Genomic DNA, 27,787 nt, shown 5'->3' on the forward strand with positions numbered 1-27,787 from the left:
GGCCCTTCTTCTATATTACTGAAATAAAATGACCACGCTCTGGAAACTTAACATCGATGCAATGCTAGTATCTGATATATTGTCCATACTCGGTGTCCCCAATGTCCCAGTAATGTCCTTTATAGCCCTTTTAAAAAACCCAGGACCTAATCAGGCAACCACAGGTGCATTTAGCTGCCTTGGCTCCTGAGCCTTCCTTAATCTAGAGCAGGGACGCAGCCTTTATAACTGGTTTCACCGTATCTTTTTGGTCTCCCATGACATCACCTACATGACCATTTTTGAAGAGCCGAGGCTAGTTTTTTTTGCTCTCTCTCTTTTTGGGCCTGGCTGTTTTCCTCGACTCTGCATTTAGGTGGTGCATTTTGGGGCAGGATAACATGCTACGTAGATGATGTCGTGTCTTTGCGCATCATATCAGGACGCAACACGATGTCACTTTGTCCCATTGTCGATGGTAACTTGGAACATGTGGTTCAGGTTGTTTCTGCCACGTGTCACCATTTTTCCTCTAATGGTTAAAAAGTAACCTGAGGAGTGACACTTTGATACTGTGTCAATATGCTGCTCCCACAACCTTTCACCCAGTCATCTAGAATCGCTGACTTCTTGGTGCAGAAGGGTGATTTTCTCATTTCATCGCTCCTTCTACGTCTATGTTGGCATTTTTCTGTACAGAATTTTCCTCTCCTATTTAACTTTTTGTCAGTATGGACTAATAGGTTTTTTTCCTCATTGAGTTATGATTCTGTACTGTCATTAACTTTTTTTTAAATTATTTTTTGCACACTCAAATTGTCCTATATTTGGCCAGTGGGAGTCCTTCCACTCTGACTTCTTTTTTCGAACAGCACCATAGGCGGCCCCAAGGAGAGGCCTGTAGGAATGGGAATGGCAACAGTGTGGGTGTGTGTAGGACGCTACTAGTAATTTATTGAACCGATAAATTGTGCTGGGGGGGGGGCAAAAATAATGGAAAGAATGTATCTGACACTGAGGCAGAATAGTAAGAAGCTAGGAAAATTCTTTGGGGAATGGAATGAGAGAAGCTGAGACTAAGTAATGAAACAAGGCCAAACAAATTGAGCAGCTTACAGCCAGCTACTGAATCACAAAGTCTCTTTTTCCCTAACCAAGGACACTTAGGAGCAAATAATTTGCACATTACAAACTGTGCCAGGCGGACCTGCCTCAGTCCTGGTCCCTCTTCAATGACATTCTTTAAAGATGAAACTGACCAGAGAATGACCCTGACCCCTCTATCCGCTCATCTTGATGAATCAACATATTGAAGGGCACACCTGGAAAACAAATGTTAAGACCCTCCCCTGAGACTTCCCCTAGGGTTCCACCCGCAGAAGAGAGATTAAAAACCCTCAAGACAAAGGATGCCAGCTCAGGCTGTCTCTGAAGCATGCCCACACCTTTTCTCAGCATGAAATTTTTCACTTTCTTTCTCCTAAACTCTAAGGGTCCTCACAAGACTTGCAACCTGGGAGCAACAGATAGCAACTGCTCGTCCTAGGCTCACCCCTTGAACCGTCTTCAAGGCCCCCTTTTTCTCTGACTTTCCAATGAGCTAACAGCAGCCCCACCTTGGCTCACTTTTGTCACTATAACCCTTTTTTTTTGAGTGGGGGGAGGCGTTAATCTTCTCCAGAGGATATTTTTTCCATTGATTCTTAGAGAGAGTGGAAGGGAAGGAGGGGGAGGGGGTGAATATCAATGTGAGAGAGACACATCGGATTGGTTGCCTCCCACGCTAGCCCTGACCAGGCCCAGAACAAACTTGCAACCCAGGTACATGCCCTTGATCTGGACTCAAACCCAAGACCCTTGGGTGCATGGGCTGACACTGTACCACTGAGCCACCCCGGCCGGGGCCTGTCACTGAGCCTTCTTCTCAGTGAGTTCACGCAGCCCAGCGTGGTCCACCTCTTTCCTATAAGGTTTCCAGGGAACCAAAGCAGCGCCGCCTGGGCTGTCCCTTGTCCCTCCTACCCGGTGCCCTTCCTTCCTTTCCCTAATCCCAGGTTTACTTTCAAAATCACCGGGACGCCTGCTGTGAAATCTTTCCTGCCACACCCCAGGCCTGCCCTCGACTGGTAACAACACTACAGGGAAAACCATCAAGTTGCAGAAGCACCCTGAGGTGCAGCTTGTGGGGAAGGGTGGGACAAAACAGGGGTGGGGACACGGGCAGGCCTGGCCTGCACCAGCCCTGGGGACCTGGCCAGGGGCCCCCCTGCCTGTGAGCCGGGGAGCGGCGGGGGCCGGGCGTGCGGGGCGGGACCGGGGGGGCGGGGCCTGAAGGGGGCGGGGCCTGGCGGGCGGGGCGGGGCCGGCGGCCACCTGCAGCCACGGGCGTCCCTCACCGCGCAGGCGCGGCCTGCCTTCCAGGGGCGGGGCGGTTGGGGGCGGAGCCTGACGCGGGGCTCCGCGGGCCAGTGTCCGCCGGGCCTGGCCGGGCGGGGTCCCCCGGAAGGGCCGGCCCCTGCGCCGTCGGTCTCCGCGGACAGAAGGACCCGCGGTGCGCCCGCCAGTAGCCCCGGGCCTGTGGGCAGGATGGGCCGGAAGGTGACCGTGGCCACCTGCGCGCTGAACCAGTGGGCCCTGGACTTCGAGGGCAATTTGCAGAGGATTTTAAAGAGTGAGCGGGGCAGCGGGGGGCCGGGGCAGCGGGGGGCGGGGCGGCGGGGGGCCGGGGCAGCGACGGTCCCCTCTGGGCGGCCCGGCGGGCTCGGGACGCGCGCACAGCCTGGCCCCGCAGAAGCGCGCAGCTGGGGCGCGGGGACGGACCGGGTGGTGGGGAAATGACCGCGCCTGCTCGGCCGCCTCCGGACAGGCGGGGGGACCCTCGCCAGTGCCTGGGGACACCTGGAAAAGTCTGGGCGCAGAGTGCAGATGGGGGGCGGGGCGGTTGGGGCGCACCTGCCCTCAAGTATCTCTGGGGTCCTATCTAGAGTTAGCCGCCCATCCTCGTGGTGTGTAAGGGCAGGGGGTGGCCAATCCCCGGAGAGGGTGCTGTGCAGCGTCCTGCAGTGGGTGCGCTCTGGTGCCTGGCACCCACCTGGTGGTGGGCGTTGGGAGAGGTGGCCCAGAGGGTGACGTGGAATTAAGGTGAGCAGGCCGCTTAGTGGCCAGGGGTCCTCCCAGAGCGTTATCACCTGCGCTGGCTCACCTTTGAGAGGAACGCTCGCCTACCTGCCCTGCGCAGCCCTGCAGGTGTGGCCACCCCAGGTGGTCTTGTCCTCAGCTGTTTACCGCGGGAGGGCTGCCGAGAGCGGTAGACACGGAATGATTCCATCCAGGGCGTCTTCTCAGCCAGGTGCCTTGGACCTTCAACTTCTTTTTTTTTTCCCAATATCAACCTGCTGTCACGGCATCAGAGCTCAGAGCAAATCTGGGAGGGGTGATCTCGGGTGGCCAGAGCCCGCTGCACTCAGCCAGCCTCTGCCAGGCTGCACCCGGGAGCTGCTGGCCAAACCCGGAGGTTTGTGGTGCCCGCTGCTCGCCGGTGCCTCCCGGTCCTGCCTCCTCGCTGTGCTGGGTTTTCCTTCCACATGTGCTCGTTAATAAACCACCAGGGAGAGATTTCCACCCCCTCGGTGCCAAGGTCAGCCTTTGGGTGCTGCCGGTATGTCAGGTCCTGCAGGTGTAAACAGGTCGGGGAGATGCCTTCTTCGGCTGCATCAGGGCAGGGAGGCCACGGAGCACGTTTGTGGGTTAGGTTGGTTTGTTTTTATTTTTTTATTTTTTTTAAATATGTCTATTGATTTCAGAGAGAGGAAAGGAGAGGGGGAGAGAGACAGAAACATCAATGATGAGAGAGTCATTGATCAGCTGTCTAGCCCGCAACCCGGGCATGTGCCCTGACCGGGAATCGAACCCTGATCGCCTGGATCCTAGGTTGATGCTCAACCGCTGAGCCACGCCCGGCCGGGCGGGTTGGTTTGTTTTTATATCACACCCACTGCGGCAGACTGTTTATCTGCCTTCGAACATGTAGGTGCTGAAATTGCCCCCCTCTCTCTCTCTTTCTACGTGTAGGCATCGAAATCGCCAAACAGAAGGGAGCCAGATACAGGCTTGGGCCAGAACTGGAGATATGGTGAGAGCAAAACTCGGAAGCACCCCAGGGTGGGCAGGGAGGTGTCTGCCTTGGCGCCCCTCGGCCAAAAGGGCGAGGAAGGAGGGACCGGGCACGGAGGAGACCGGCAGAAACCCGGGAGAGGGCTGCCCAGGAGCAGGCCCCGTGCGGCTGGGGAGTCCTCGATTCCCGGCAACTGGCGAGCGCAGGGCTGCTTCTGTGGACCCGGGGCCTGTCCCAGGGCATCCGTTTCCTGGTTTCGTGGGTGGTCTCAGCACCTTTCTGTGCTTGAGAGTAGGGACCACTCTGCTCTGCCTTTTTGCAGTGACCTTCCTTCTTGACTTCTACTAAAAAATTATTGATTAGTTGCCACACTGCGCCTCTTAAACCTCAGGTTCCTTTCTGAGTGCGGTGTGCACTGCGCCATGCGCTTCCCTAGTTTCCCGTTGGCCTCTGGGCCCCTGCCCTGTGGTGGGACCATTATTCGTTGTCCCTGGACTTGCTGACATCCTGGAGCAATTGCATCAGTTTCTGGGGCTGCTGGAACCAAGTTCCACGAGCTGGGTGCTTTCAAACAGCAAAAGTTTATGCCCAGCTGGCGTGGCTCAGCGGTTGAGCGTCGACCTAGGATCCAGGAGATCGCGGTTCGATTCCCAGTCAGGGCACATGCCCGGGTTGTGGGCTCGATCCCCAGTCGGGGGCGTGCAGGAGGCAGCCAATCAATGACTCTCATCATTGATGTTTCTCTCTCTCCCTCTCCTTTTCTTTCTCTGAAATCAATAAAAAACACATTTTTTAAAAATCCTTTAAAAATAAACGAGTAGATAAAACAGCAGTTTATTCTCTCCTGGCTCAGAGGGCCAGAGGCCCAAATCCAGGGTGTCTCAGGGCTGCGCTTCCTCCGAAGGTCCCGGGGGAGGGTCCCTCCTGCCTCTCCGGCTTCCAGCTCCCGGTTCCCCGTCTTGTGGCCGCGTCACCCCAACCCCTGCTTCTGTCTTCACACGCCTCCCCCTCCTCTCTGTGTCTCCTCTATCTCTTATGAGGACACTTGTCATTGGATTGAGGACCCACGTAGGTAACCCAGGATCACCTATCTCCAGACCCTTAATTGCATCTCTAAAGACCCCTTTTCCATGTAAGGTCAGTGTCGCCACTCGGAGTTAGGACCTGGGCACACCTGTCTGGGGCCCGTTGGGCCCAGTGCCCGCTTCTGTGGCGGAAGCCTGGGAGCAGCGGTGTGAGTGGTGTTTTGAGCCGTCGTGACGCTCTTCCCTGTCTGGATTTTGTGGGTGCCGCTTTGTTTCTCTTGCATCCCTTGTCTATAGCTCGGTATGATTTTGACCACATTAAAGGTTAAAAAAAGCACACAAGCAGACACTTTCTGACATGAGAATGTCTCGTCGTAACTTAGAACTGAGAGAAAGGGACAGGGGCCCACTGTGTCTTAATTACCGGTAACACGCACCATTTCCTGCAGCGGGGATCCTACCTCTAGCTGCCCACTAGGATCACCTGGAGGCTTTCAAAAGATCCCAGTGCCTGGTCGCCCCTGGGCACAGCTGACTCGATCGGGCCATGGGCCCCGGCCCCGCCTCACCCGGGGCTGCCTGGTGTGTCCCTGGGGCTCACCCTCCATTCGCTCCTTTCTCTCCCCCTGCAGCGGCTACGGATGCTGGGATCATTATTACGAGTCGGACACCCTCTTGCATTCACTGCAAGTCCTGGCCGCCCTCCTGGAGTCTCCGGTCACCCAGGACATCATCTGTGACGTGGGAATGTAAGTGCCGATGTGCGCGATGACAGGACAGGCTCGGAAAAGAGGGACGTTCAGGGGCGTGATGCATCCAGCGCCCTCCTAGCTTCAGGGCCGTGGAATCTGCACATCTCAAGAAACAAAAGGCCTTATATTGGAAAGTAGGTCGCCCTGGTCCACAGGCACCTAATCCCCCCGCAGCGGGAGCAGCCCTTGGGAGCAGTTTTTGCGAGGTCTTCCGGAAGCTCCGTGCAGGTGTGACACGCTTCGCACAGGTGGGAGCGCAGTGTTCCCGTCTCAGAGACGGCCCTTCCGTCACCTAAAGGGATGTCGTGGGACGGTTTCACGTCCCTCCGTGTTGACGTGGATATGGTTCATGTTCCACAGGCGTAGATATATGCGGTGGAGGCCCACGGGTGGAGGCCCACGGGTGGGGGTCACATGGGCCGTGCTATTCTAATGTGGGCCTAGGCCGCTCTTGGCTAACCAAGCCCGTCGGTGGGCTCTGTGCTGTGTCTGTTTACTTCTTTGGTTCTGTTCTGTGTCACGTAGATGCAGCCACGTTGCATCCTTTCGGCACCTGCTGGCCTCCTGCTCCGACGTCGTTCTCGCTCCTGCTGTGACACCTGAGCGGTGGCGTCTCTCTTAAGCAGCGCGGGGAGGGGGGGCTTTCCATTTGTTTATTTAGTTAGCCCACATGTACCGTGATTCCTGATGTGTGGACGGTGCTGGTTTCCCGTTGCGGCTGTGACAAGTGGCCGCAAAGGCACAACACAAAAGCAACACACGTGTTGTGCCGTCGGGTTCCGGAGGGCGAAGTCCAAGTGGGCCAGGCAGGCCGGGTCCTGCGGGAGGCTCTAGGGAGGAGCCCATTGCTGGCCCCTTGAGGGTGCCAGCGTTCCCTGGCTGGGGGGCCCGCCCTCTGTCCTCTGTCCTCTGTCCTCTGTCTCACAGCTGTGTCATGTCGTGGCCGACGTCCGCCTCCTCGGATTGTGTTTCCAAGTTACGCCCCTGGAGAAGGCACCTAGTCTCGGTGCCGCTCTGGCGGTTGGAGGCGCGTGGTCTCCGGCTCCGTCGCAAAGGGCTGGCGCGAAATAAGAAAGAAAAACGAAACAGAGACTCTTAGAACGACGGGTACCTTTTGGAAACTGTCTTACTTGCTTTCGCCCCGGCGGAGCTGGACTTTTTGTTGCTGGCCGGCCGCTGCGTGACTCTGGTTTTCCGACAGCTGGCGCGTTTGTGCCGTGTTCGGGGTCCTTTCTCTCGGGCAGACGTCACCGCCGCTCCCACGCCGGATGAAAGCACTTTCCCACGTGTGGCATTGGCTGTTTGGTTCTGTGTTTTAAGCTTTCAATTGTTCTTGTAGTGCTTTTTATTTGTTTAAGAGGCTGACTGCAGTTAGAGATCGGATACTCACTGGGGGCCTCTGTTTTACTTAAAATACAGGGTGTCCCCGAAAAACGTAAACTCACTTTAACAGCTGATAGCTCTAGATCCTGTTACATTTTGAAAATGAAATATATCTTAATATACACTGCGTACGCTTTTGGGGGGAACACCCTATATGTTTACCTTACACGCCGTATACATTTTGTACAAACATGAAACAAGTGTGTTTTGCTTTGGCTCTGGGGAGGGATAGGAACCGTCATGGTGGGAGTGCGTCCTGGGGGCTGCCTGTCTGTCCAAGGCCGGGACTGGGGAGGACGGGTGCATCCTGCCCTTGACTTCCCCCTGGGCACGGGGCGGAAGAGAGAGGCCAGCCTGACTTAGCCCAGAAAAAGCTGGATTGGAACCCAGGCCACCTGATTCTAAAGCCCACACGGGTGGCACGTGGCCTTAGTCTTCCCAGCGTCACTGCTTCGCCTGCTTGTGTCCCTGGGCATTTATGATTTACTAGCTTATTTGTTTGCGTCTGGTGGTCCACCCTCGGTCCGCGCCCCTGCGCCCGAGCCCCCTGCGCTCTCACCCGGGGCAGGCTCGCCACCGGCTCTCCCGCTGAGGCCCGTCCTGCAGAGGGGACATGCCGGGCGGGGGAGGAGACTGGAAGCACAGTGTCTGCCCAGAGAGGGTCCAGGCAGAGCCGTGGGTGAACCTGTCTGCGCCCGGGCCGGGTGCCCCTGGCCGATCGCCACCGCCCGGCACGCAGCCTGCGTCCTGGCAGGGGCTCCCGTCCGGGAGGCGCTCAGAAGAACCCGGAGGGGCCAGGGCTTGCAGGAGGCCCGTAGGAGATGGAGCGGTGACAGGGCAGCAGGACCCAGCACAGGGAGGGTGGCCGCCCCGGAGGCCTGAGGACGTTCTAGGGGGAGGAGCCCCGAGCAGGGCGGCTTCGTGCCAGCTTAGGAGACTCTCCCAGTTCAGGGTCTGTGCCAGACACTGCCCGCGCGTTAACTTTGATTTGAGACAGGTGCCCAGCAGCCTCTGCTGCTCTGAAAGGGCCGAGGGTGCTCGGATTAGAGCCGAGAGGGAATGACCTGCTGGCTGCCGACAGGCCCCCGCGTCCCCTCTCTCTGCAGGCCCGTGATGCACCGGAACGTCCGCTACAACTGCCGGGTGATATTTCTCAACAGGTAGGCGGCCCCCACGCAGGCCTGGGGCTGTGACGTGGCCCCTGGGAGGTGTCTTCCGAGGCGCCGGGCAGGCACTGCAAGTGACGCTGCTTCTCCCGGTCCCTGCCACCCCGACACAGGCACCTTTGGGTGTTAGAGAGACCCCGGGGCGGTTTTGGGGACAGGCGGCCCTGTTGCGCTGGGTGTGCGTCTTCCCTGCCCCTGGCAGCCTGCCGAGCGATACCTGCTGGGCCTCACCCTGTCAGGGCCGCCCCTCCTACGGGCACGTCCGTCTCAGGGACACTCTTGTCCCCTGCCTGTAGGAAGATCCTGCTGATCAGACCCAAGATGGCCTTGGCAAACGAAGGGAACTACCGCGAGCTGCGCTGGTTCACCCCATGGTCCAGGAGCCGGTGAGTCCAGGCCTGACACGGGCGCTCCTCGGGGGTTTATGACACGTCTTCCCGGTGCGTAGCCGTGGTCCAGGTCGTAGGGGAGACCACAGAATTCGGGCAAAGCCCCTGCCCCCCGGGACCTGTCGTCTAGATAGGACTGTTTTGCCCGGCCAGCGTGGCTCGGCGGCTGAGCATCGGCCTAGGATCCAGGAGGTCAAGGTTGGATTCCCGGTCAGGGCACGAGCCCGGGTTGCAGGCTCCATCCCCAGTCGGGGGCGTGCAGGAGGCAGCCGATCAATGACTCTCATCACTGATGTTTCTGTCTCCATCTCCTTTCCTCTCTCTGAAATCAATAAAAACATATTTAAAAAAATAAAAATTAGACATGACAGCTTTGATGCTGCTAGTCAGTTATAAGCAGTGTCTCGCAGGCCAGACACCCCGGTCCTCCAGCCCCGTCACCACTCCCCAGCCTGAGTGACTGCACGTCCAGGTTTCTCCAGCCGGACCTGTTGCATGAGGTGGACCGCTCGCCCGTGGGCTGTCCACCCACGGAAAGGTGTGCGGCCGCGTTCCTGGCCACCACCTGACTCCCGTCCGCTCGCGACAGCCACAGAATCTCCAGACGTGGCCACAGGTCTCCTGGGGGCGAGATCGCCCCCGGTTGAGAAGCCCTGCCCCGCTTTCTCTCCCCTTAGGGTCGCTCCTACTACTTATTTATCGTTGCTGCTGTTGTATATGGAACCTTTACACTGTGTTTTTATTTTTAGTATTTATTCTAAATATGTTTTTATTGGTTTTAGAGAGAAGGGAAGGGAGGGGGGGAGAAAGAGAGAGAAACATCGGCATCGAGTGGCTGCCTCCTGCTGGGGATCAAGTCGGCAACCTGGGCACATGCCCTGACCGGGAATCGAACCCATGACCTCTTGGTGCCTGGGACGTGGCTCAACCAATGAGCCACACCGCCCGGGCGAACCATCTACTTTTTAAACTCTGCCCCGGGATGCGACGTGCTCATGTGCATTCGACTCCTCTGTCCCATCTTACAGAACTTGCAAAGTTACCCCGTTATTTCAGGGATGGTGCAGGGTGTAATTGTATGTGGGGTGATGTGCCCTCTTTTCAGGTGACCCCGTCGGTCACAGCGTGGGGAGGGAGGCCGAGACGGAGGGGACGGCGCCGCCCCGTGGCTCGCAGCCCCCCGCCGGGTTGGTTCCCATTCAGATGAGTCCTCTGCCTCCCCGGGGGGTCCTCAGACCTGCGGTGCTTCCTTTGCAGGCAGACAGAGGAGTATTTCCTCCCGCGGATGATCCAGGACCTGACGAAACAGGTGAGTCTCGGGGAGTAAAAGGCACCTCTCACTCCGATGTCACCGTTCGAGGCCAGTGGTGGACGCGGTGGGGCAGGAGCCTTCGGGTCAAGGTAACGGGACCACCGTGAGCCCGGTCGGGTCATTTCTGGCCCAGGGTTGAACTACTTCCTAGTAACACGTCAAGCGCATAGACCGTGTGGAAAGGTACTTAGTGCCGTGCCAAGCCTGAGGAGCCCTCGACCAGTGAGAGCTGGGTCACTCGTGACCGTGATGACCATGGCCATCTGTGCAGTGGACACTTCCAGTGCTGAGTCCATTTGCTGCAGCCACGTGAGCTCCGGGGCAGCTCGGACCATGGCTCCTGGCTGGTAAATGTGTGACCCAAGGCCCCTGAGGTCAGCAGGGAGATGCCAGCTGCTGCCAGGCCCTGGGCTGGGCGTGCTCCAAGTTCAGGGTGCATTAGGGCTCAAAGAAAACGGCCGCCTTCGTGACACTCTCCTGAGCGACGTCGGGGTCCTACATCAGCACGTAGCCCAGCCGGGGACGGCCCTGGGTGTCATGTGCTCTTGTCCCCCGACTGCAGGAAACTGTGCCCTTTGGAGACGCAGTGCTGGCCACGCGGGACACCTGCATCGGGAGCGAGATCTGCGAAGAGCTCTGGACGCCCCACAGGTCAGCCCGCAGAGCCCTGTCCTGACACGGCCACCTGGAGTCCCCGGCTTGGGCTGTGGAGATGCCCGGGAGCTCGCGGGGCTGGGGGTGGGTTGGGGGCGCAGCAGTCTCTTCCCTTCACCTTCACCCGCTTCTGCCTGCAGCCCGCACATCGAAATGGGCCTGGATGGTGTGGAGATCTTTACCAACGCCTCCAGCAGCCACCACGTGCTACGCAAAGCCCACGCCAGGGTGGATCTGGTGACCATGGCCACCACCAAGGTAGGCAGATGGCAGGAGCCGGTGGCCGGCCGTGGTGATGGGCCACGGCCACAGACCCCGCCGACCCCGCCGTTGGCCCTGCGTTTTCCAGAACGGTGGGATTTACCTGCTGGCCAATCAGAAGGGCTGCGACGGGGACCGGCTCTACTACGACGGCTGCGCCATGATCGCCATGAACGGCAGCATCTTCGCTCAGGGGTCCCAGTTCTCGCTGGACGATGTGGTGAGGGGCCACGTGCACGTGTGGGGGTGACGTGTGGTCCCTTCCACAACCATCCTTGTACAAAGGCCGTTTCTCGGTCCCCCCACAGCTGGGGTGTCCAGTGCGGGGCCTGTGGGTGCCCTGCCTGATTGCCTCCCCTTCACCCGGTTGGCGAGAGGGATTCCTGTGCACGTCTGCGGGGCCATTCCCTCCTGACTGTGCCCAAGTGTTCAGGGACGGAGGTGGCATCAGTGTCCTCAGGCCCAAGGCAGTGCCGCCCACAGCCTCCTCCCTCATCTGCCAAAGACGCGCAGAGAAACTGGCCCCTGGGCCGTCTCAGCCACCACGGAGCCTGACCCTGTCCCGGGGCACCTGCCTCTCTTCCCCTCAGGCACCGTGCGGAAGCCGACAGTGTTCGGGGGGAGGTGGGGCGGGGTCCTCTCACGAGAACAGTCACGCTCTCCAGGGTCTCTTTTGTGGCCTCACACTTTCTTTGCCTTTTTCACGTGAGAAGCAGTGGCTTCCGTGGCCCATCACGTGGGGGATGACAGGAGGGCCACAGGATGCGCCAGCGCCTTCACCTCTGTCCCTTCGTGGGTGTCTGCAACCTGAGTCAGGCCCAGTGTTGACCAAGGCAGCTGCCCACAGTCCGAGTGGCAGGAGCAGGGTGGCCCCAGCCGCCCCATGTCACCCCATGGTGTCCCCTCACTACGCTTGCACGTAGCGAGACGATATTCTAGTAATGTGATTTGATGAGGAATCTTTTTTTTGTAGATAGGAATAACATTTGCAAATTAAAACCTTTCTTTTCTTCTGCCATAGACGGCAGAACCTCCCCCACCCCAGCTTCACCTGGGGTTAGAGGCGCACTGGGGCCGGGACCCTGGCGTGGGTCGCAGGGCTCTGGCTCCACCTCGCTACCATTCCCCTGATCAGTCGTCCCCTGTGTGGGTGTCATTCTCCGATGGCCCCTCCTCGTGGTCACAGGGTGGCTGCAGGGGCTCCAGCCATCCCATCTCCACACCGTCAAGTTCAAAGGCGGAAGAGGGGCCCCTGTACCCCATGGTCTCAGAAGCCCCCAGCAGACATTTACCAACAGAATTACCTCCTGTCGCTGGGAAGTGTCTGAATTCAGCCGAGGCTCTGTCAGCACCGGCACCGGCCCTTCCCCTCCCCAGGGTCCCCTCGAGTCCACGGGGCCCCAGTCTTGGCCTCGGAAGCCGTGACTCAACCTTGTGCCGTTTGTCGCACCTGTTAAGGTGGCCGGGTTGCACGCGTGCGTGGGAGAACAGGAATTCACCCTTTCCTTTGAAACTCCTCCAGGAAGTCCTCACCGCCACGTTGGATTTGGAGGATGTCAGAAGCTACAGGGCGGAGATCTCATCTCGAAACTTGGCGGTAGGTGGACACCCTTGTGGGATGCTGGCCAGAGACCCGGAAACTTCTTTTAAAAACTAACCGCTTTATTGGGATGTCTTTCCCACACCACACAGTTCACTGAATTAGCACTTGATGCCGTGGTTTTTAGCAGACTCGTGCCTGTGCGGCGCAGCTGCCACCACATTAGAACATTTCAGCGCCCCAAAGTGGGGCCGGACCCGTCACCTCCGCCGGCCCGGGCGGCCTCCGGCCTGCTTCCTGTCTGTGGGTCTGGCTGTGCCAGGTAGTTACACAGAGGGACTCGCACCACGTGTGGCCTCTCGCGACCGGCTTCTCACTGAGCAGAATGTTTCCACGGTCCATCCCCGTGGCGGCCTGTGCCGGGACTTCATTCCTTTTGATGGCCGAGTAATACTCCGTTGCCCGGATGGACCCATGTCGTGTTTGTCCCGCATCCGTTGACGCACACGTGGGCCGTTTCTCGTTTTTGTCTGTGACGAACGTGCGGCTGTGAGCACAGGCCCCGGTTTTGGTGTGGACACAGCTCCCCTGTCTCCTAGAGCGGGGAGTGGACTAGCTGCGTCCCGTGGTTATTTTACGTTTTAATCTTTTGAGGAACCGCCCGATTTTCGACCCCACCGGTGATGGGCGCACGAGGGCTCCAGTCCCCCCATGTCCCCGCCCGTGTTGTGACCGTCCGTCTTTCTGACCGTGGCGTCCCGCGGGTGGGAAGGGCCTGCCGCTGCGGTTCTGACGTGCGCTTCCCACCGGCTGGCAGGGTCCTGCTCTCAGCCCGTGGCGGACCCTGTGAGGGTTCTGGTTCGGGGGACACCATCTGCGGTGACTCTCCATCCACAGGCCAGCAGGGTGAGCCCCTACCCCCGCGTGAAGGTGGACTTTGCCCTCTCGTGCCACGAGGACCTGCTGGAGCCGCTGTCGGAGCCCGTGGAGTGGAAATACCACAGTGCGGGCGAGGAGATCAGGTGGGTGGCCCTTCCTGTGCAGGGGGGACCCGTGGCCCACCGCCGGGCCCCACCCCCCGCACCCACGCTTCCTTGCCCTGAGACCTGGAGACAGAGGCTCTGTCTTCTCCCTTCTGCATCTCGGTTTTCCCATTTCAACATGGGGCCAAGGGCAGGGCTGTTTTGAGACTTAAAATGCATCAGTTCAGTGAGACTCTTAGAACAAACAAACCGGTGCCCGGAGAGCCCGGCGCTGCTGGCGGTTCTCACGGGCGCCACTCCCCCCAGGCACCTGCCGCAGGTGAGCTGCGGCCCCGGGCAGCAGTTCCCAAACCTAACGCCCCCCCATTGCTCCCCAGCCTCGGACCTGCTTGCTGGCTCTGGGATTTTTTAAGGCGAAGCCACCAGGTAAGACTGCGGGGTCTCCCCAGCCAACCCTCCCCTTTTCGCCGGTTTGCATTGATTCTGTGGCAGGCTAGTGATTTCATTTTTATGTTTTATTGATTTTTTTTAGAGAGAGAGGGAGGGAGAGGGAGAGAGAGAAACATGGATGAGAGAACAGCGATCAGCTGCCTCCTGCACGCCCCTCCTGGGGATCGAGCCCGCAACCCGGGCGTGTGCCCTGACCTCCTGGTTCATGGGTCAACACTCAACTACTGAGCAACACCAGCCGGGCGTGATTTTGTTTTTAAATGCAGGCGATCCAAAGCGTTTCTCCACTTGGACTTAGGAGCTTGGTCTGCACTAGCCAGGGGCCAAAGGGCTCTGTGTAGGGCCAGGTTAGGGTCATGCCCGTCTCCAATGACCAGGGAGTCAGCCTTGGCAGCTCCCCCAATGGAAGGCCCTTCCCCCTAAAATCCACAGTGGGGAATGCAAGGCATGTTCCCCCCCTTCCCCTGTGCACTCAGACGCCCGCAAGCGTTGTGGGCGCCCGTCAGGGTCTGCGGGTGGAGCGGGGCTGAGCTGTGGGCACACCGCATCTCCGAGGCCGTGCTCACGCCTGCATTTGGTTGGCCTGTTCCAGGCGGGGTTTTTCCTGCCCTTGAGTGGAGGGGTGGACAGCGCGGCCACCGCCTGCCTCGTCTACTCCATGTGCCACCAGGTCTGCGAGGCCGTGAAAAACGGAAGTAGGTGACGTCTGTGCCTGAGGGAGGCTCCGGGGGTCAGCGCTCAGGCTGCCCGTGGGGGGAGCGGAGGAAAACCCCAGGTCATGGGCGTCACGGGTGGAGGCGACTTTTTGGGCTTCATGAGCTGTCCTAACCTGCCTAGGTCCTGGGGCCCAGAGCCAGCAAGGCCGTTAAAGTCCCTGCCCAGGGTTTTGGGCCGATGTGCTGTGTCCGTGGATTCACAGGCATGTTCCGTGTCCATGGGTTCACAGGCATGTGCCATGTCGGTGGATTCACAGGCGTGTGCCGTGGCCGTGGATTCACAGGCGTGTGCCGTGGCCGTGGAGTCACAGGCATGTACCGTGCTGTCACTGTGGCCGGTGCAGAGCACACAGGCTTCGGGTCAGGCAAACCCAAGTTCAAATCTGCCCCTCCAGGCCTTGACATTGGCCGTCTCCTTAGTGATAGAACCAAAAAACAGGGCCGTGGACAAGGTTCCTGGCGTGATGGGGAGGGACCGAGCTCCTCGGGCACCTCGTGCCCAGCATGTGGCTGCCACTGCTCTGCTTGGCGGCTTTCAGATCAGGAGGTGCTGGCTGATGTCCGGACCCTCGTGAGCCAGGACAGCTACACCCCCCAGGACCCCCGTGAGCTCTGCGGGCGCCTCCTGACCACCTGCTATATGGCCAGCGAGAACTCTTCCCAGGAGACCAGCGACAGGGCCCGGGAGCTGGCCCAGCAGATCGGAAGGTAGAGTGGTCCCAGGGGAGGGCCCCGGGTCCGTGGCTGTGACCGCAGGAAACTGTGCCCGCGACCAGACGTGCATCCAGGGGCCGAGCAGGCTTCAGGGAACCTGTGTCTCAGCCTCACCCCGAATCCCAGCTGTCCGATGTCCACCCTCCTTCCGTCCTGCGTCCCGGGCGCAGGCCGCGGGGCTGACGTGTGCGGGGTCACGTGGAGCAGGCTGCCAGCCCCTGAACCTGAGGGAGGCGGGGACAGGACCTCTCTCCAGAGAGCTGGGTGCTCGAAACGCCCGAGTCGTGCACTTTGTAATGGTTAGGGTGGTGAGTTTCATGTATTTCGCACGCACACACATGCCCCTCACACGCATGTGCATCTCTCTCCAGCCACCACATCAGCCTCGGCATCGGTCCCGCCGTGACGGCCATCCTGGGCATCTTCAGCCTGGTCACGGGTAAAAGGCCTCTGTTTGCGGCTCACGGAGGAAGCAGCCGGGAGAACCTGGCCCTGCAGAACGTGCAGGTGAGTGAGCTCCCCGGCCCGGCCACGGTCCCTGCGCTGGGCTGCGGGGGGCCTGGGGATGGCCTGCGCTGGGGTCAGTGGCCTGCGTGCCCCACTGGGGACACTGAGCATGTGGCCTCCTGGACAAGGCCCGGGTCTGCGTGCATGCGTGTGCGTGTGCGACCATGTGAGAGCAAGGGTGCCTGGGGGGGGGTGCGGGTGAGTGATAGGGGTGTGAGCGTGTGTACACGTGTTGCGTAAGCGTGAGGTGTCGGAGACCGTGGTGTGTGGAAGTGTGTGTGAGCGTGGCTGAGTGTGAACGTGAAAGTCTGCAAGGGAGATGGGGCTGCGAGTGTTGAGTGTGCACGCGGGTTGTGAGCGTCTGAGTGCACGTGTGTGTGCCTGAGTGCGGGGGTGTGGGTGTGAGGACCTGTGCGCTGGTGAGACTGCGGTGCGAGTGTGCACAGCGTGTCTGTGTCTTTTCTGCATCTTCGGTGAGTGGCCCACCCACTGTCCCGTCCCCGGGGCTGCCGCAGGGGGGCCGAATGGAGGCAAAGAGGGGCCCTGGGCTCCAGCGCTTGGAGCTGTCCTCTCTCTGTCCCCTTTCTGCTGGACGCGGGTGGCCACCCCTCCGGAAAGGCCAGCGGTGAAGGGAGTGGACGCGGTGGCCGAGATTTCTCCCATCCACCAACCCTCGGCCCCAGGCTCCGGGCCCTTCCGTCCTTGACTCGGCCGCCGCTGAGCCCGCACGGCGCTGTGGAGATGGGCCCGCCCGGGGGCCTGCGCGGGGCTCCGGCACCCCGTCTTCCCTGGACACTAGGACGCCGAGTGCCTCTAACCGTCCTGTTGTCCGAGGTTGCACGGGGCGAGCCTTCCTCCCCGGCCGCGACGGGACAGGGTGGCAGCCCACGCGTCCCCCGTGCCCGTGCCCCGCACAGGGTGACGCGTTCCCTCCTCTCGTCCAGGCTCGGCTGAGGATGGTCCTCGCCTATCTCTTCGCTCAGCTGAGCCTCTGGTCCCGGGGCGCGCCAGGCGGACTCCTGGTGCTCGGATCTGCCAACGTGGACGAGAGGTGCGTAGGTCCGGTGGGCGCCCCGAGGGGCCCTGCGCACCCTGGACCTCGGAGGGTGAGCCCCGCAGCCCCGCCCTCCCACGGCCTGCCTCAGCCCGGCGGGTTTCTCCGTCTCCCCCGACTGGCCCAGCTCTGGCTCCGCAGGCCTCCCGGGAAAGCCAGCCTTGGGCTGCCAGCGCCCCGCCCCCCGGGTCGGCCGCCCTGAGCCCCCCGCGCTCTCTCGCGGCAGCCTCCTGGGCTACCTGACCAAGTACGACTGCTCCAGCGCCGACATCAACCCCATAGGCGGCGTCAGCAAGACCGACCTGCGCGTCTTCATCCAGCTCTGTGTCGAGCGCTTCCAGCTTTCGGCCCTGCGGGGGTGAGTGCCGCCTGCCCGGCGCCTGGGGCTGCGGCCCTGAGCCTCCCTGGCCGCCCCCGCCTCTCGGCCACCACCACCCACCCCCCCCGCTCCCTGCCGCCCGATGAAGAGTCTCTCCTTCCGTGGCACCTGGGATCCCACGACCAGGGACCCCCTCCCTTCCTTCCTTCCTGCTCCCCTGTCCCCGTGGCTCTGTCCAGATCGGGCAGCCGCAGCCCCCTCGTCCCCCACCCCTCGTCCCCCATCACCCCGTCCCCCACGATCGTAAGGCTGGGAGTCGGGAGTCCCACCCCGCGCCCCCCCCAGTGCTGAGTAGGTGGCCCGGGGCTGGCAGCCTCTGTTGACTCAATGTCCAGCCGCCGTGACTTCTCTGTGTCTCTTGTCCGCAGCATCCTGGCCGCACCGGCCACCGCTGAGCTCGAGCCCTTGACCAACGGACAGGTGTCCCAGACCGACGAGGTAATGGGGGTGGCCTTGTCCCCGTGCCTCCGCCCAGTCTCCCCGCTCCCGGCGCGTCTGTGCCGGGCTCCTGCGTGGCCGCCTGTCCGCCCCGGGGAACCGCGCCCCTGCGCTGCGTCTCTGGCCTGGGAGCCCGGGCGAGGCGTCCGTCCACTGCTGGCCTTTGACACTCCGACGCCGCGGCGGCCGTCTGGAGGTTGGGGCCCGAGGAGGGGGTGGCACAAGGTGTAGTGAGTTTGGAGACGGGGACGTGCGATCCCTCCACCTTCGCTCTTTCTCAGGGTAACGTTGGAAACCCTGGGTCCCTTGGATTTCCGTAGGATTGTGAGATCAGCTTGTCAGTTTCTGCCGCAGGAGGACACCCAGTGTGGATTTTGCGTAGCGGTGGCCTTGGCTCTGTCGGTCAGCCCGGGGGAGTCGGGGAGTCGCCATCCCCGCAGTGTTGCCTCCTGACCCGTGAACCAGGGGTGCCTTCCCGTTTAGTTGGACCTTCGCTGCTGTCCGTCGGCGACGTTCTGTGGTTTCCAGGGTCTGCGTGTGCGTGTGTTTCCTTCAGCTCACGTGTTCAGTGATGGGTTCTTTTTGGAGCTATTGCAAATGGAATTGTTTTCTGAATTTCACGTTGGGGGGGTTTGTTGCCAGTGGCTGGAAACACAGTTGATTTTCCCACCAAGTCCCCCCCCGACCTATTCCTTCCTTCCTTCCACGTGTTGGTGTCGGAAGGCGGGAGGTTGGCCCTGGCCGCGTGGCCCGGCTGGTTGGGCATCGTCCTGTGCACCAGAGGGTTGCGGGTTCAGCTCCTGGTCAGGGCTCATATGCAGGTTGTGGGTTCAACCCCCAGTTGGGGCGAATAGGGGAGGCAGCCGATGTGATGTTTCTCTCTCACATCGACATTTCTCTGTCTTCCCCCCCCCTTTATGAATCAATGAAAAACATCCTCAGGCGAGGATTGAAAAATAACAAATAAATTAACAAAAAGGGTTGAGGGAGGTTAGCTGACGATTTGAGGTGGTTCCCCTTTTAAATACAGGCGTTTACGGCGACAATCGCCCCCTCAGCCCGGGTCCTCTTATCTGTTCATCTCACAACGTTTTTCTGACTTTCCTGGGATTTCTTCTTTGACCCATCAGTTATCTAGGAGTGAGGGTTTTTGGTTTTTTCCCATTTATTTTTACTTTGTAAGTTTCTAAAATGTCTCTATGTCACTAATTTGTAACCCTGTCCATTTTTGGGGGGGCGGGAGGCAGGAAATGAGAGGGAGTTGGAGCCAGCGCTGAAAAAGGCGTGTGGCTCATGGAAGCCTCGGCCTGAAGCTGAGCCTTGAGTAGGCGTGAGGCATCCCGTGGCCTCTCGCGTGGCCCCGATTTCCGCGGCCCGCTCCCTTTTCTCTGTCCTCTGTCCTTAAGAAAGGCAGCGGGCCCAGCGGGGGCAGGCACAGGGTCTGAGGTTGGTCCTTGTATCGGGGTGCCTGCGGCTGCTCTAACGAGACACCCCGACTGGGCGGCTTAGACAACGGAACTTCACTCTCTCGCTGTCTGTCCGCTCGCCGGAGTCCGAGGTCCAGGTGTCGGCAGGGCCTCGCGTCCCCGGAGATTCTGGGCGAGGGCCCTTCCTGCCTCCTCCAGCTCCTGGGGCCCCAGGCGGCCCTGGGCTGTGGCCACGTTGCCCGGCCTCTCCCTTCGTCTTCCCATGGCCTCCGCTCGGCTTCTCCCCTCCTGTCCCTTCTAAGGACACCGGTCACTGGATTTAGGGCCCATCTCAAATCCAGGCTCATCTTATCTCAAGATCCTTAATTACATCTGCAAAGACCCTTTTTCCAAATGAAGTCGCAATCTGGGGGTTCTGGGGCTTAGGGAACGGACATACTTTTTGAGGGGCCGCCGTTTGGCCCATCTCAGTCCTCAGAGCCAAACGTCTCATTCATGACGTGTGTTTTTTTTTCACTTTTGTGGGGGTTTTTTAATTGATTTGAGAAGGGGAGAGAGAGAGGGAAACATCAGTTTGTTGTTCCGCTCACCTGTGCATTCATTGGTTGACTCCCACATGTGCCGTGAGCGGGGATCGAACCCGAAACCGCGGCGTATGGAGACGTCACTGCAGCCAGCTGAGCACCCGGCCGGGGCAGGTCCTTTTTGAAACCTGCCTCCTTCTCGGGTGGGGATGCCTCCCGGCCCTGCGCCCTGGCTCCCGTCTCCACGGGAAGCTGTGAGCTCCTCGGGCGCTGACTGGCTGTCACCCTTCATCCCGCAGGAGGACATGGGGATGACGTACGCAGAGCTCTCGGTCTTCGGGAGGCTCCGGAAGGTCGCCAAGGCCGGGCCCTACAGCATGTTCTGCAAGCTCCTGCACATGTGGCGAGACACCTGCAGCCCTCGACAGGTACCCCACGGCCCAAGCTCAGCCTCCCCTCTCCAGGGCACGCTCACGGGCTCGGGGCTCACAGCACACTCCCGCGCCCTTCCTGTGGGGTCAGAGTGTGGACATGAGGTCAGACCATCACCTCTGTCTGCTGTGTCAGGCTTGCCAGGGCCGCAGCCTGAGGACCTGGTCCCCGCAGAACCGCCCGGGAGCCTGGGGAGGTGGATCTTCCCGGGACCCCAGCTCAGGCCTCCCAGGCGCAGCCCTCAGAACCCACGTGGCTCTAGCTCAGCCCGCCGCCCGGCCCGAGTTCCGGCGTTTGTCCCCGCCCGCCTCCGGGCACGTTCTGATGGAGCAGGGACCCGCCAGCTGGCGCCGCCCAGGGAGACTCGGGCCAGGGCCCCGGCCTCTGTCTCAAAGCCTGGTGCCCGCTCGCCCGCCAGGTGGCCGACAAGGTGAAGCGGTTCTTCTCCAAGTACTCCATGAACAGACACAAGATGACCACGCTCACGCCCGCCTACCACGCCGAGAGCTACAGCCCCGACGACAACAGGTTCGACCTGCGGCCGTTCCTCTACCACGTGGGCTGGCCGTGGCAGTTCCGGTGCATAGAGAGCCAGGTACGGGGCAGGCGTGGCCGCCCGGCGCCCGGCGAGCAGCCCCAGCTCGTGGCCGTCGGGGGCTGGAACGCTTCCTGTGGGCACGGCGGCATTGTTATCGCCCTTCCTTCTGCAGAGGGATCGGCAGGTCTGACGTCAGAGTTTGGCGTGTGCTGTTCCAGGCTGTGCCGTATTCACTGGGGTCACCTACCCCAGGATGAGCAGCTGTCCCTCTCGGTCTGAATATGGGGCCAGTCGTGGTCACTGCTGGACAGCTGGCACAGGCAGATGGCTTCACAGGCTCTACGCCACCCTGTGTCCCTTTTTCTAATTAATTAATAATAGACTCAAGGGAGGGTTAGTAAAGTCAATCTTAAAAGTAGGTACAGCCCGGCCGGTGTGGCTCAGTGGTTGAGTGTCGACCTAGGATCCAGGAGGTCAGGGTTCGATTCCCGGTCAGGGCACAGGCCCGGATTTCGGGCTCGATCCCCAGTCGGGGGCCTGCAGGAGGCAGCCGAGCAATGACTCTCTCATCATTGATGTTTCTCTCTCTCTCTCCCTCTCCCTTCCTCTCTGAAACCAATAAAATATATTAAAGTAAGTAAATAAATAAAAGCAGGTGTAGCCCTGGCCGGTGTCACGGTGGTTAGAGCATCGGCCCGCCCACCACAGGGTCTCAGGTTCGATTCCCCGTCAAGGGCACAGACCTGGGCCGCAGGTTGACCCCCAGTCGGGGCACATGCAGGAGGCAACCGATTGAAGTGTCTCTCACATCAGTGTTTCTCTCTCTCTCCCCCTCCCTTCCTCCCTCCCTCCCTTCCTTCCACGCTCTCTAAAAATCAACTGAAAAATATCTTGGGGCAAAGATTAACAAAAAAAAAGTAAAAAAAAAAAGGCATAGGCCTCCCCTCCTTCCCTTTCCCACGACAGACAGCGGTTAGACCCCCGACCCCCGAGCACATGTGATCATCTGGTGGGAGGAAAACGACAGCTAGTAGTGAGCTCGGGCTGCATTGGACATGAGCTGTGCTGAGCACACCACTGAGCTAGAGAATACGGGGCTGGGGAGCCCCCACTTTATGCCTGGTGACCCGGAGGCTTCTCTGAGGGCTGAGGGGTAACTGGGGCTGGAGCCAGGTCACACTGTGCTCTGTGGCTTGCGGCCGTGTTTCTCAGGAGGGTGTGTGGCCCCCAGGGGACATCAGGCAATGTCCAGGGGACGCTTTTGGGGGGAGGGTCCGTGGGTCCTACAGTGCACAGGACGCCCCAGCCCCACATGGAGTTGGCGAGAGGCAGGGTTTGGTCCCCACCTCGACGCGCCCAGCAGTGGTTCCCCCAGATCAGGAATGGGGTCCAGAGGCCGCGCATCCAGAAGATGGGCAGATGTAGAAACCCGAGAAGCCACGGAGGCAGAGACAGAGGGACCTGCAGCCCCGCCGTCCCTCGAGTGCGGGGCCCGCCGTGCGGATACGTGTCTGTGTCCAGCCACATTCGCACGTGGTCGATACCGAGCGATAACTTGGTTTCCCGGGTCCAAGGCTGCGACCCTCCTCTGGTGTGAATCTCGAATTTCAACAGCGCGGTCGTTCAAGGCGGCCTGGGGACGCCACCTTCTCACCCGGCGCCTCCTCCTAGGTTCTGCAGCTGGAGAGGAGGGAGCGGCAGGACCTGGACGGCGTGGACTGAGGCCTGGCCCTGCGTGGAGGGCGCCCCGCCTGCCAGGACCCCGCCTGGGACATCGGCCTCGCTGGTGGCCTCGAGCAGAGCTCAGCCTCTCCCTGCCCCCCGGCAAGGGGACCACCAACAAGGCTTGTTTCACGGTTCAAGGGAGAGGGATCTTTTAAGTCTAGTTCCTTAAATAAAGGTGACTTTTAACTCTCGAGGGGAGCGCTCTCCCCGCCTCTCTGTCCACGTGCTCCTGCGTGTCCCCAGGACGGGCGGGGAGGCGGGGCAGGGTGCAGGAGGACTCCTCGGCAGTCTCTGTCTCCTTCCCTTCCTCTGCCCTCCTCCTGACTCCCGCTGTCCCCTGTTCTCTAAACTGCCTCCTCTCCCTCGTTTGTTTCCCGTCATCGTCATTGTCTGTCTGGGGACCTGAACCTGCAGGGATACGGATTTCCTCTGTCCCGTTGCCACCAGCGAGGCTTCAAGCCGTGGTGCTCGGGGCCAGCGCCTCCACCCTCCCTGGCCTCCTGACACCCCCCCAGCAGGGAAAAGGCACCCTCAGCCCCGGCCAGCGTGGCTCCGTGGTTAGAGCGTCGCCCGAGCGCTGGAGGGTTGCGGGTTCGATTCCCAGTCAAAGGCATATACCTGGGTTGCAGGTCCAATCCCTGCCCCTGGTCGGGGCAGCCCATTGATGTGTCTCTCACATCGATGTCTCTCTCTCTTCCCCTCTCTCCCCCACCCCCTCCCTTCCATTGTCTCTAAAAATCAATGGGAAAAAATATCCTCGCGTGACGAGTAACAAAAAAGTAAAAATTAAAAATAAAACGCACGTTCCGTGTGCCTGTCGTGACGCGACCAGCGCTGGGGAAAGCAGGCGGTGCACAAACACGGAGCAAACACGGAACAGCGAACAAGCCACTGTCATCACACAAGACCAGGAAAACTGCGAAAGGGGGAAGTCCTGTGTTTGAAAATGCAAATGACTCTCGAGGGAGAACCAGGAATAGGACGAGGCCAGGGGAGGGCTCCGTGGGACGGGCCCGGGACCCGCGCCGACGCCCCCCAGGGACCTCCGGGGGCCGGTCTCACCGGGTGCAGAGCTGCCCATCGCCCTGCGGCCCCTGGGGCCCTGCCGCAGTCTGTGGCCCTCTGCCTGGGACAGGGACCTTCCCGTCAGGAGATCGACACCGTTCCCGGTGACGGCCGCCTGCGTTTGTGCCGAAAAACTTGAATTGTGGAAGCTGGACCCTCTCTCCTCCCGGCCGCGTGTCACATGCACGAGTCAGAGGTGGCCTCTGCGTGCTCGACCCGCGAGCTCAGGCCCCTGCCGGCGGCACAGTCCCGTTTTCGCACGTCCAGTTTGAAATGGAGTAACCAAGGGAGCAGACCTCGAGCCCTCTCGAGCCTGCCTGTGTCCCGGGCCCCTCGCGGCACCCGCGTCTCCCAGCCATTGAGGGCGGTTCCCTGGGCCCCACGTCGGCTGCAGGGGGAGCTGCCCAGACGCCCACCTCAGCCTGCGGGCGGCTGTCCCAGGCCAGGTGCCCGCCCCAGTGAGCCTCCCTGTGTGCCCTGGCGCCAAAGTGACAAACCACAGCCAGGCGGCCACAAGTCTTTATATTAATCTATTACAGCGAAGGCCCCTGTAATAAACAGATAACACTAATCATTAATATGAGGTTATCATAAGTTGAATTTATATAACTTTTAAATAATTATATTAAAAATAATATAAGGTTATAATTAATAATGACTACATAACCATAAACAAGCAATATATTAATTATATTTAACATTTTAGAAATTTTTAAAATATTTTAAAAAATTACAATATTTTAAAATAATTAAAATATTTTAAAATAATTAAAATGTTTAAAATATAATTTAAAATATTTTAAATAATTACAATATTTTAAAATAATTAAAATATTTTAAACTACAAGTTAAGTACTAATTAACTACAAGTATAATTAATATAATGCTATTGATTAATGTTGGTAGCATTAATTAACATTATTATAATATTGATATTAATCGATAAGGGTAATAAACTAGCCATAGGCCAGTGGGTCTCAGGCATTACCCCCGGGGCCTTTCTTTCCCTTACTTGGCCCTTTCTCGGTGTCACCCTGGCCCCAGGAATGGAGGCGAAAGCCCAGGAGCCAGTTGGCTGCTCAGGCAGGGTCCTGGCCCTGGGCTCCGCGATCCCCTCTCACTGGGCACAGCAGCCAACGCCTCGCCTCAGCCACGACCCTGCCTCCCCGTCGTTCCAAACCAGCCCTGAGTGTCCTCCCCGGGGCCCCCACACGTCCGAGCCGAAGACCCAGCCTCCCTCCCTCGAAGGTCCCTCCTAGTCTGAGGTCACCGGCTGGAAGGGGTTGGAGGGTCCCGGCCCCTGCAGAGGACTGAACAGGGGGCCTCGGGGGACGTGTGCGCGTCCCAAGCCCCGTGTCTGTGACCTCATTTGGCAAGGTCTTTGTAGATGTAATTAAGTTAAGGATCTCAAGATGCGGTCATCTCGAATTACCTGGGTGCCCTCCAGGTCCAACCACGGGTGTCCTTCTAAGAGGCAGGAGACAGACACCGGACAGAGAGCCGTGTGAGGACGGACGTGGGGAAGGAGGGATGTGGCCACCAGCCCAGGTTCTCTGGAGGTGACCAGAAACCACCAGGAGCTGGAGAAAAAGCAGGGACCCTCCACGGGGGCCCCTGGAGGGCGCGCGGCCCGGCCGGCACCGTGACTTCGGGCTGGGGGAGAGGCGCGTCCGTTTCGGTGGGTCTCCCGGGCTGCGGCCAACCTCCCGGGGGCACCCACTCTGGTTTCCTGCTTCCTCTTTACGCCGCAGCCCCTCGGGATTCCCCCAGCATCCCAGGAAGGGCTTTTTCTCTCTGGAAAGAAGTAGCCAAACTCCCACGGGGCACCCATAGGTGCCTTCTACCCAGAGCACGCCTCGCCTTGGAGCACCGGGGAACAGCTGCCTTCCGTTCCCTGTGATGGATAAATAATAGAAGAGAAAAACATCGACCACGGCCTGGCCGGCATGGCTCAGTGGTTGAGCATCGACCTGGGATCCAGGAGATCGGGCTCGATTCCGGGTCAGGGCACAGGCCCGGGTTGCAGGCTCGATCCCCAGCGGGGGGCGCACAGGAGGCAGCCGATCAATGACTCTCATCACTGATGTTTCCCTCTCCCTCCCCCTCTCCCTGCCTCTCTCTGAGATCTATAAAAACATTTATTCTTTGAATGACCGATGCCTGTCATCTGTATCCCTCGCCCTTCCACGAAAGCGGAGCCAATGAATCAGGCTTTCCCAGAACACTCTTCTTCTGCTATAAATCAGATCTAACCGGGACCAGCTCCTCCGTCTCACGATTCCATGACCACAAAGGGGAAGCAAGGAGCCCCCTGTTTCCTTCCACAGGGAGGCCGCGCCCAGAGGGGCTCGCGGCAGGAGCGGAAGACAGCCAGTCACGCACGCGTGGGAGGGACCGCGGCCGGCAGGAGGGAGTCCCCCGATCTCGGCTGCGAGAAACCCCAGCCTTCCCCGGGCGGAGCACGGCCACCCAGCGCCCGGAGGCCAGGACACGCCACAGTCCTGGGCCCCCGGGAGGGACCTCTTCTTGTGCCACGGGACTTGGGGGGGGGCTGGGATGGGCCGAGGAACGGAGGAGGCCTGGTCACCCGTGCCAGCGAGCCCGCAGTGCTGTTCCCAGGTGTCACCCTCAGGGACAGGTTGTGGGAGGAACCCAGGTGGGAGCCAGTGGTGTTGGCGTCACAGTGACCGAGAGCCCCAGCGATACGCTGTCGCCGGGAGTCTGATCGGTGAGGACAGGCGTGACGTGAGGACAGGTGTGGGACAGAGACGCAGCCCAGGGCCTCGGGAAGGCGGACACTGCGGGAGGCGTGTGCTGCGCAGGGTTTTTGTTTTGTTTGTTTGTTTTGTTAAAACCTCACCAGAGGATATTTTTTTTCCCATTGATTATTTAGAGAGAATGGGAGACGGGGAGACCCAGGGAGGGAGAGAGAGAGAGAGAGAGAGAGAAACATCGATGTGAGAGAAGCACATCGATTGCCTCCTGCACATCCCCGAACGGAGCTGGGGATCTAACCTGCAACCCAGGTACCTGCCCTTGTCCGGGAATCGAACCCGAGACCCTTTCAGTGCCCCGGGGCCCCGCGTTCCGTCAGGAGCCGCAGTGAGGCTCAGGCACGGGGCCTCACCGGGAGCCCCGAGCTGCGTCTCTGCCCCTGGGGAGGCCTCGCTGCCCCCACGGGCTTTGCTCTTATCAGCTGCAGGAAGCGAGGCAGACGGGCCTTGAGCAACGGAGCCACCAACAAGCTCTTTCCGCAACCCCGGGGCGCCGACCTGGGTCTGTCCCAGACCAGGCCGGGCCGCCCGGGCGGTGGAGGGGTCAGGGCGCCGGCGGGGAGCCCAGGGTGCCCGCCCGGCCTGGCCTCGCCCACGAGGCGGAGGGAGCAAGTCTGCGGCCACCCCTGGGCTCCGCTCGCTCCTCCTGCACGGTCTTGCTTAACCCCCCCGAGTCCCTGGGTGAAACCAAGCTCCCTCCTCAGCTGTTGAATCATCTCCGAAGCTGGAGAAACACAACCAAAATATTCGACCTAAAGCATCACATCTACTTGAGTGTTACCCGCTTCTCGGGACTTTGCCTGATTCTTCCTGAACCCGGGACCTTCATCCGGGGGCCGGGGGCTGGGAGGGGCCGGTCCCTGCGTGGAGGGGCCACGGGGCTGCCGGGCAGACTGCGCCCCACCACCCGCCACGCGTGCTCCTTAGCAGCCGAGCTCCGTCACTTTAGGAAAGAGGTTTGTTTTTCAACCCTCACCCGAGGATATTCTTCCCTTTGCTTTTCAGAGGGAGTGGGAGGGGGAGAGAGAGAGAAACATCGATGTGAGAGACACACATCAATGGGCTGCCTCCAGCACGTGCCCCGGGGATCGAGCCTGCAACCGAGGTAGGTGCCCTTGGCCACAGTCGAACCCGGGACCCTTCAGTCCACAGGCCGACGCTCTAACCACTGAGCCGCACACCGGCCAGGGCGGGAAAGGGGTATTTTTATAGAAAAACTGAATAAAACTCCCATCACGGCCACTGCAGCTACAACAGGAATGAAAACCAACACAGGCCCGGGCTTTCCTGTGCGCCAGGCATGGCATCGAGCATGGAACACGCGTGACATCCAGTAAACCTCACACGTGGGGAACGGAGGCTTCGGGAGCCCGAGAGCCCAGGCCAGGCCCCTGCACCCCGCGGCCGGGAGGAGGCGGCAGGCAGCCCGGAGGCAGGGGCCGAGCACGACCCCCTGGGAGTGGCAAGCGGGGGTTGGGAGGTGGCA

General features: G+C 60.1%; 1 protein-coding gene across 2 annotated transcripts; it reads left to right on the plus strand.

Moving 5' to 3' along the window:
* Window positions 1–2,404: 2,404 nt before the first annotated feature.
* On the plus strand, window positions 2,405–23,227 carry NADSYN1 (NAD synthetase 1). Of its 2 annotated transcripts, XM_081154008.1 has the most exons (21): window positions 2,405–2,650; window positions 4,051–4,111; window positions 5,751–5,867; window positions 8,360–8,413; window positions 8,716–8,805; window positions 10,066–10,117; window positions 10,683–10,771; window positions 10,915–11,032; window positions 11,124–11,255; window positions 12,558–12,632; window positions 13,473–13,597; window positions 13,936–13,984; window positions 14,601–14,703; window positions 15,264–15,432; window positions 15,810–15,945; window positions 16,890–16,996; window positions 17,226–17,357; window positions 17,747–17,816; window positions 20,067–20,195; window positions 20,618–20,794; window positions 22,409–23,227. In XM_081154008.1, exons 1-21 carry the CDS (start codon window positions 2,566–2,568, stop codon window positions 22,457–22,459), a joined length of 2,121 nt encoding a protein of 706 aa, XP_081010134.1. In that variant the 5' UTR covers window positions 2,405–2,565; the 3' UTR covers window positions 22,460–23,227. The 2 variants fall into 2 exon arrangements, with proteins under 2 accessions (XP_081010134.1, XP_081010135.1); XM_081154009.1 differs by lacking the exon at window positions 4,051–4,111 and having other exon boundaries at window positions 2,410–2,650.
* Window positions 23,228–27,787: the final 4,560 nt, after the last annotated feature.

This window comes from Miniopterus schreibersii, assembly GCF_964146895.1.
Source record: "Miniopterus schreibersii genome assembly, chromosome: 12".
In the NCBI taxonomy this organism is placed as follows: domain Eukaryota; kingdom Metazoa; phylum Chordata; class Mammalia; order Chiroptera; family Miniopteridae; genus Miniopterus; species Miniopterus schreibersii.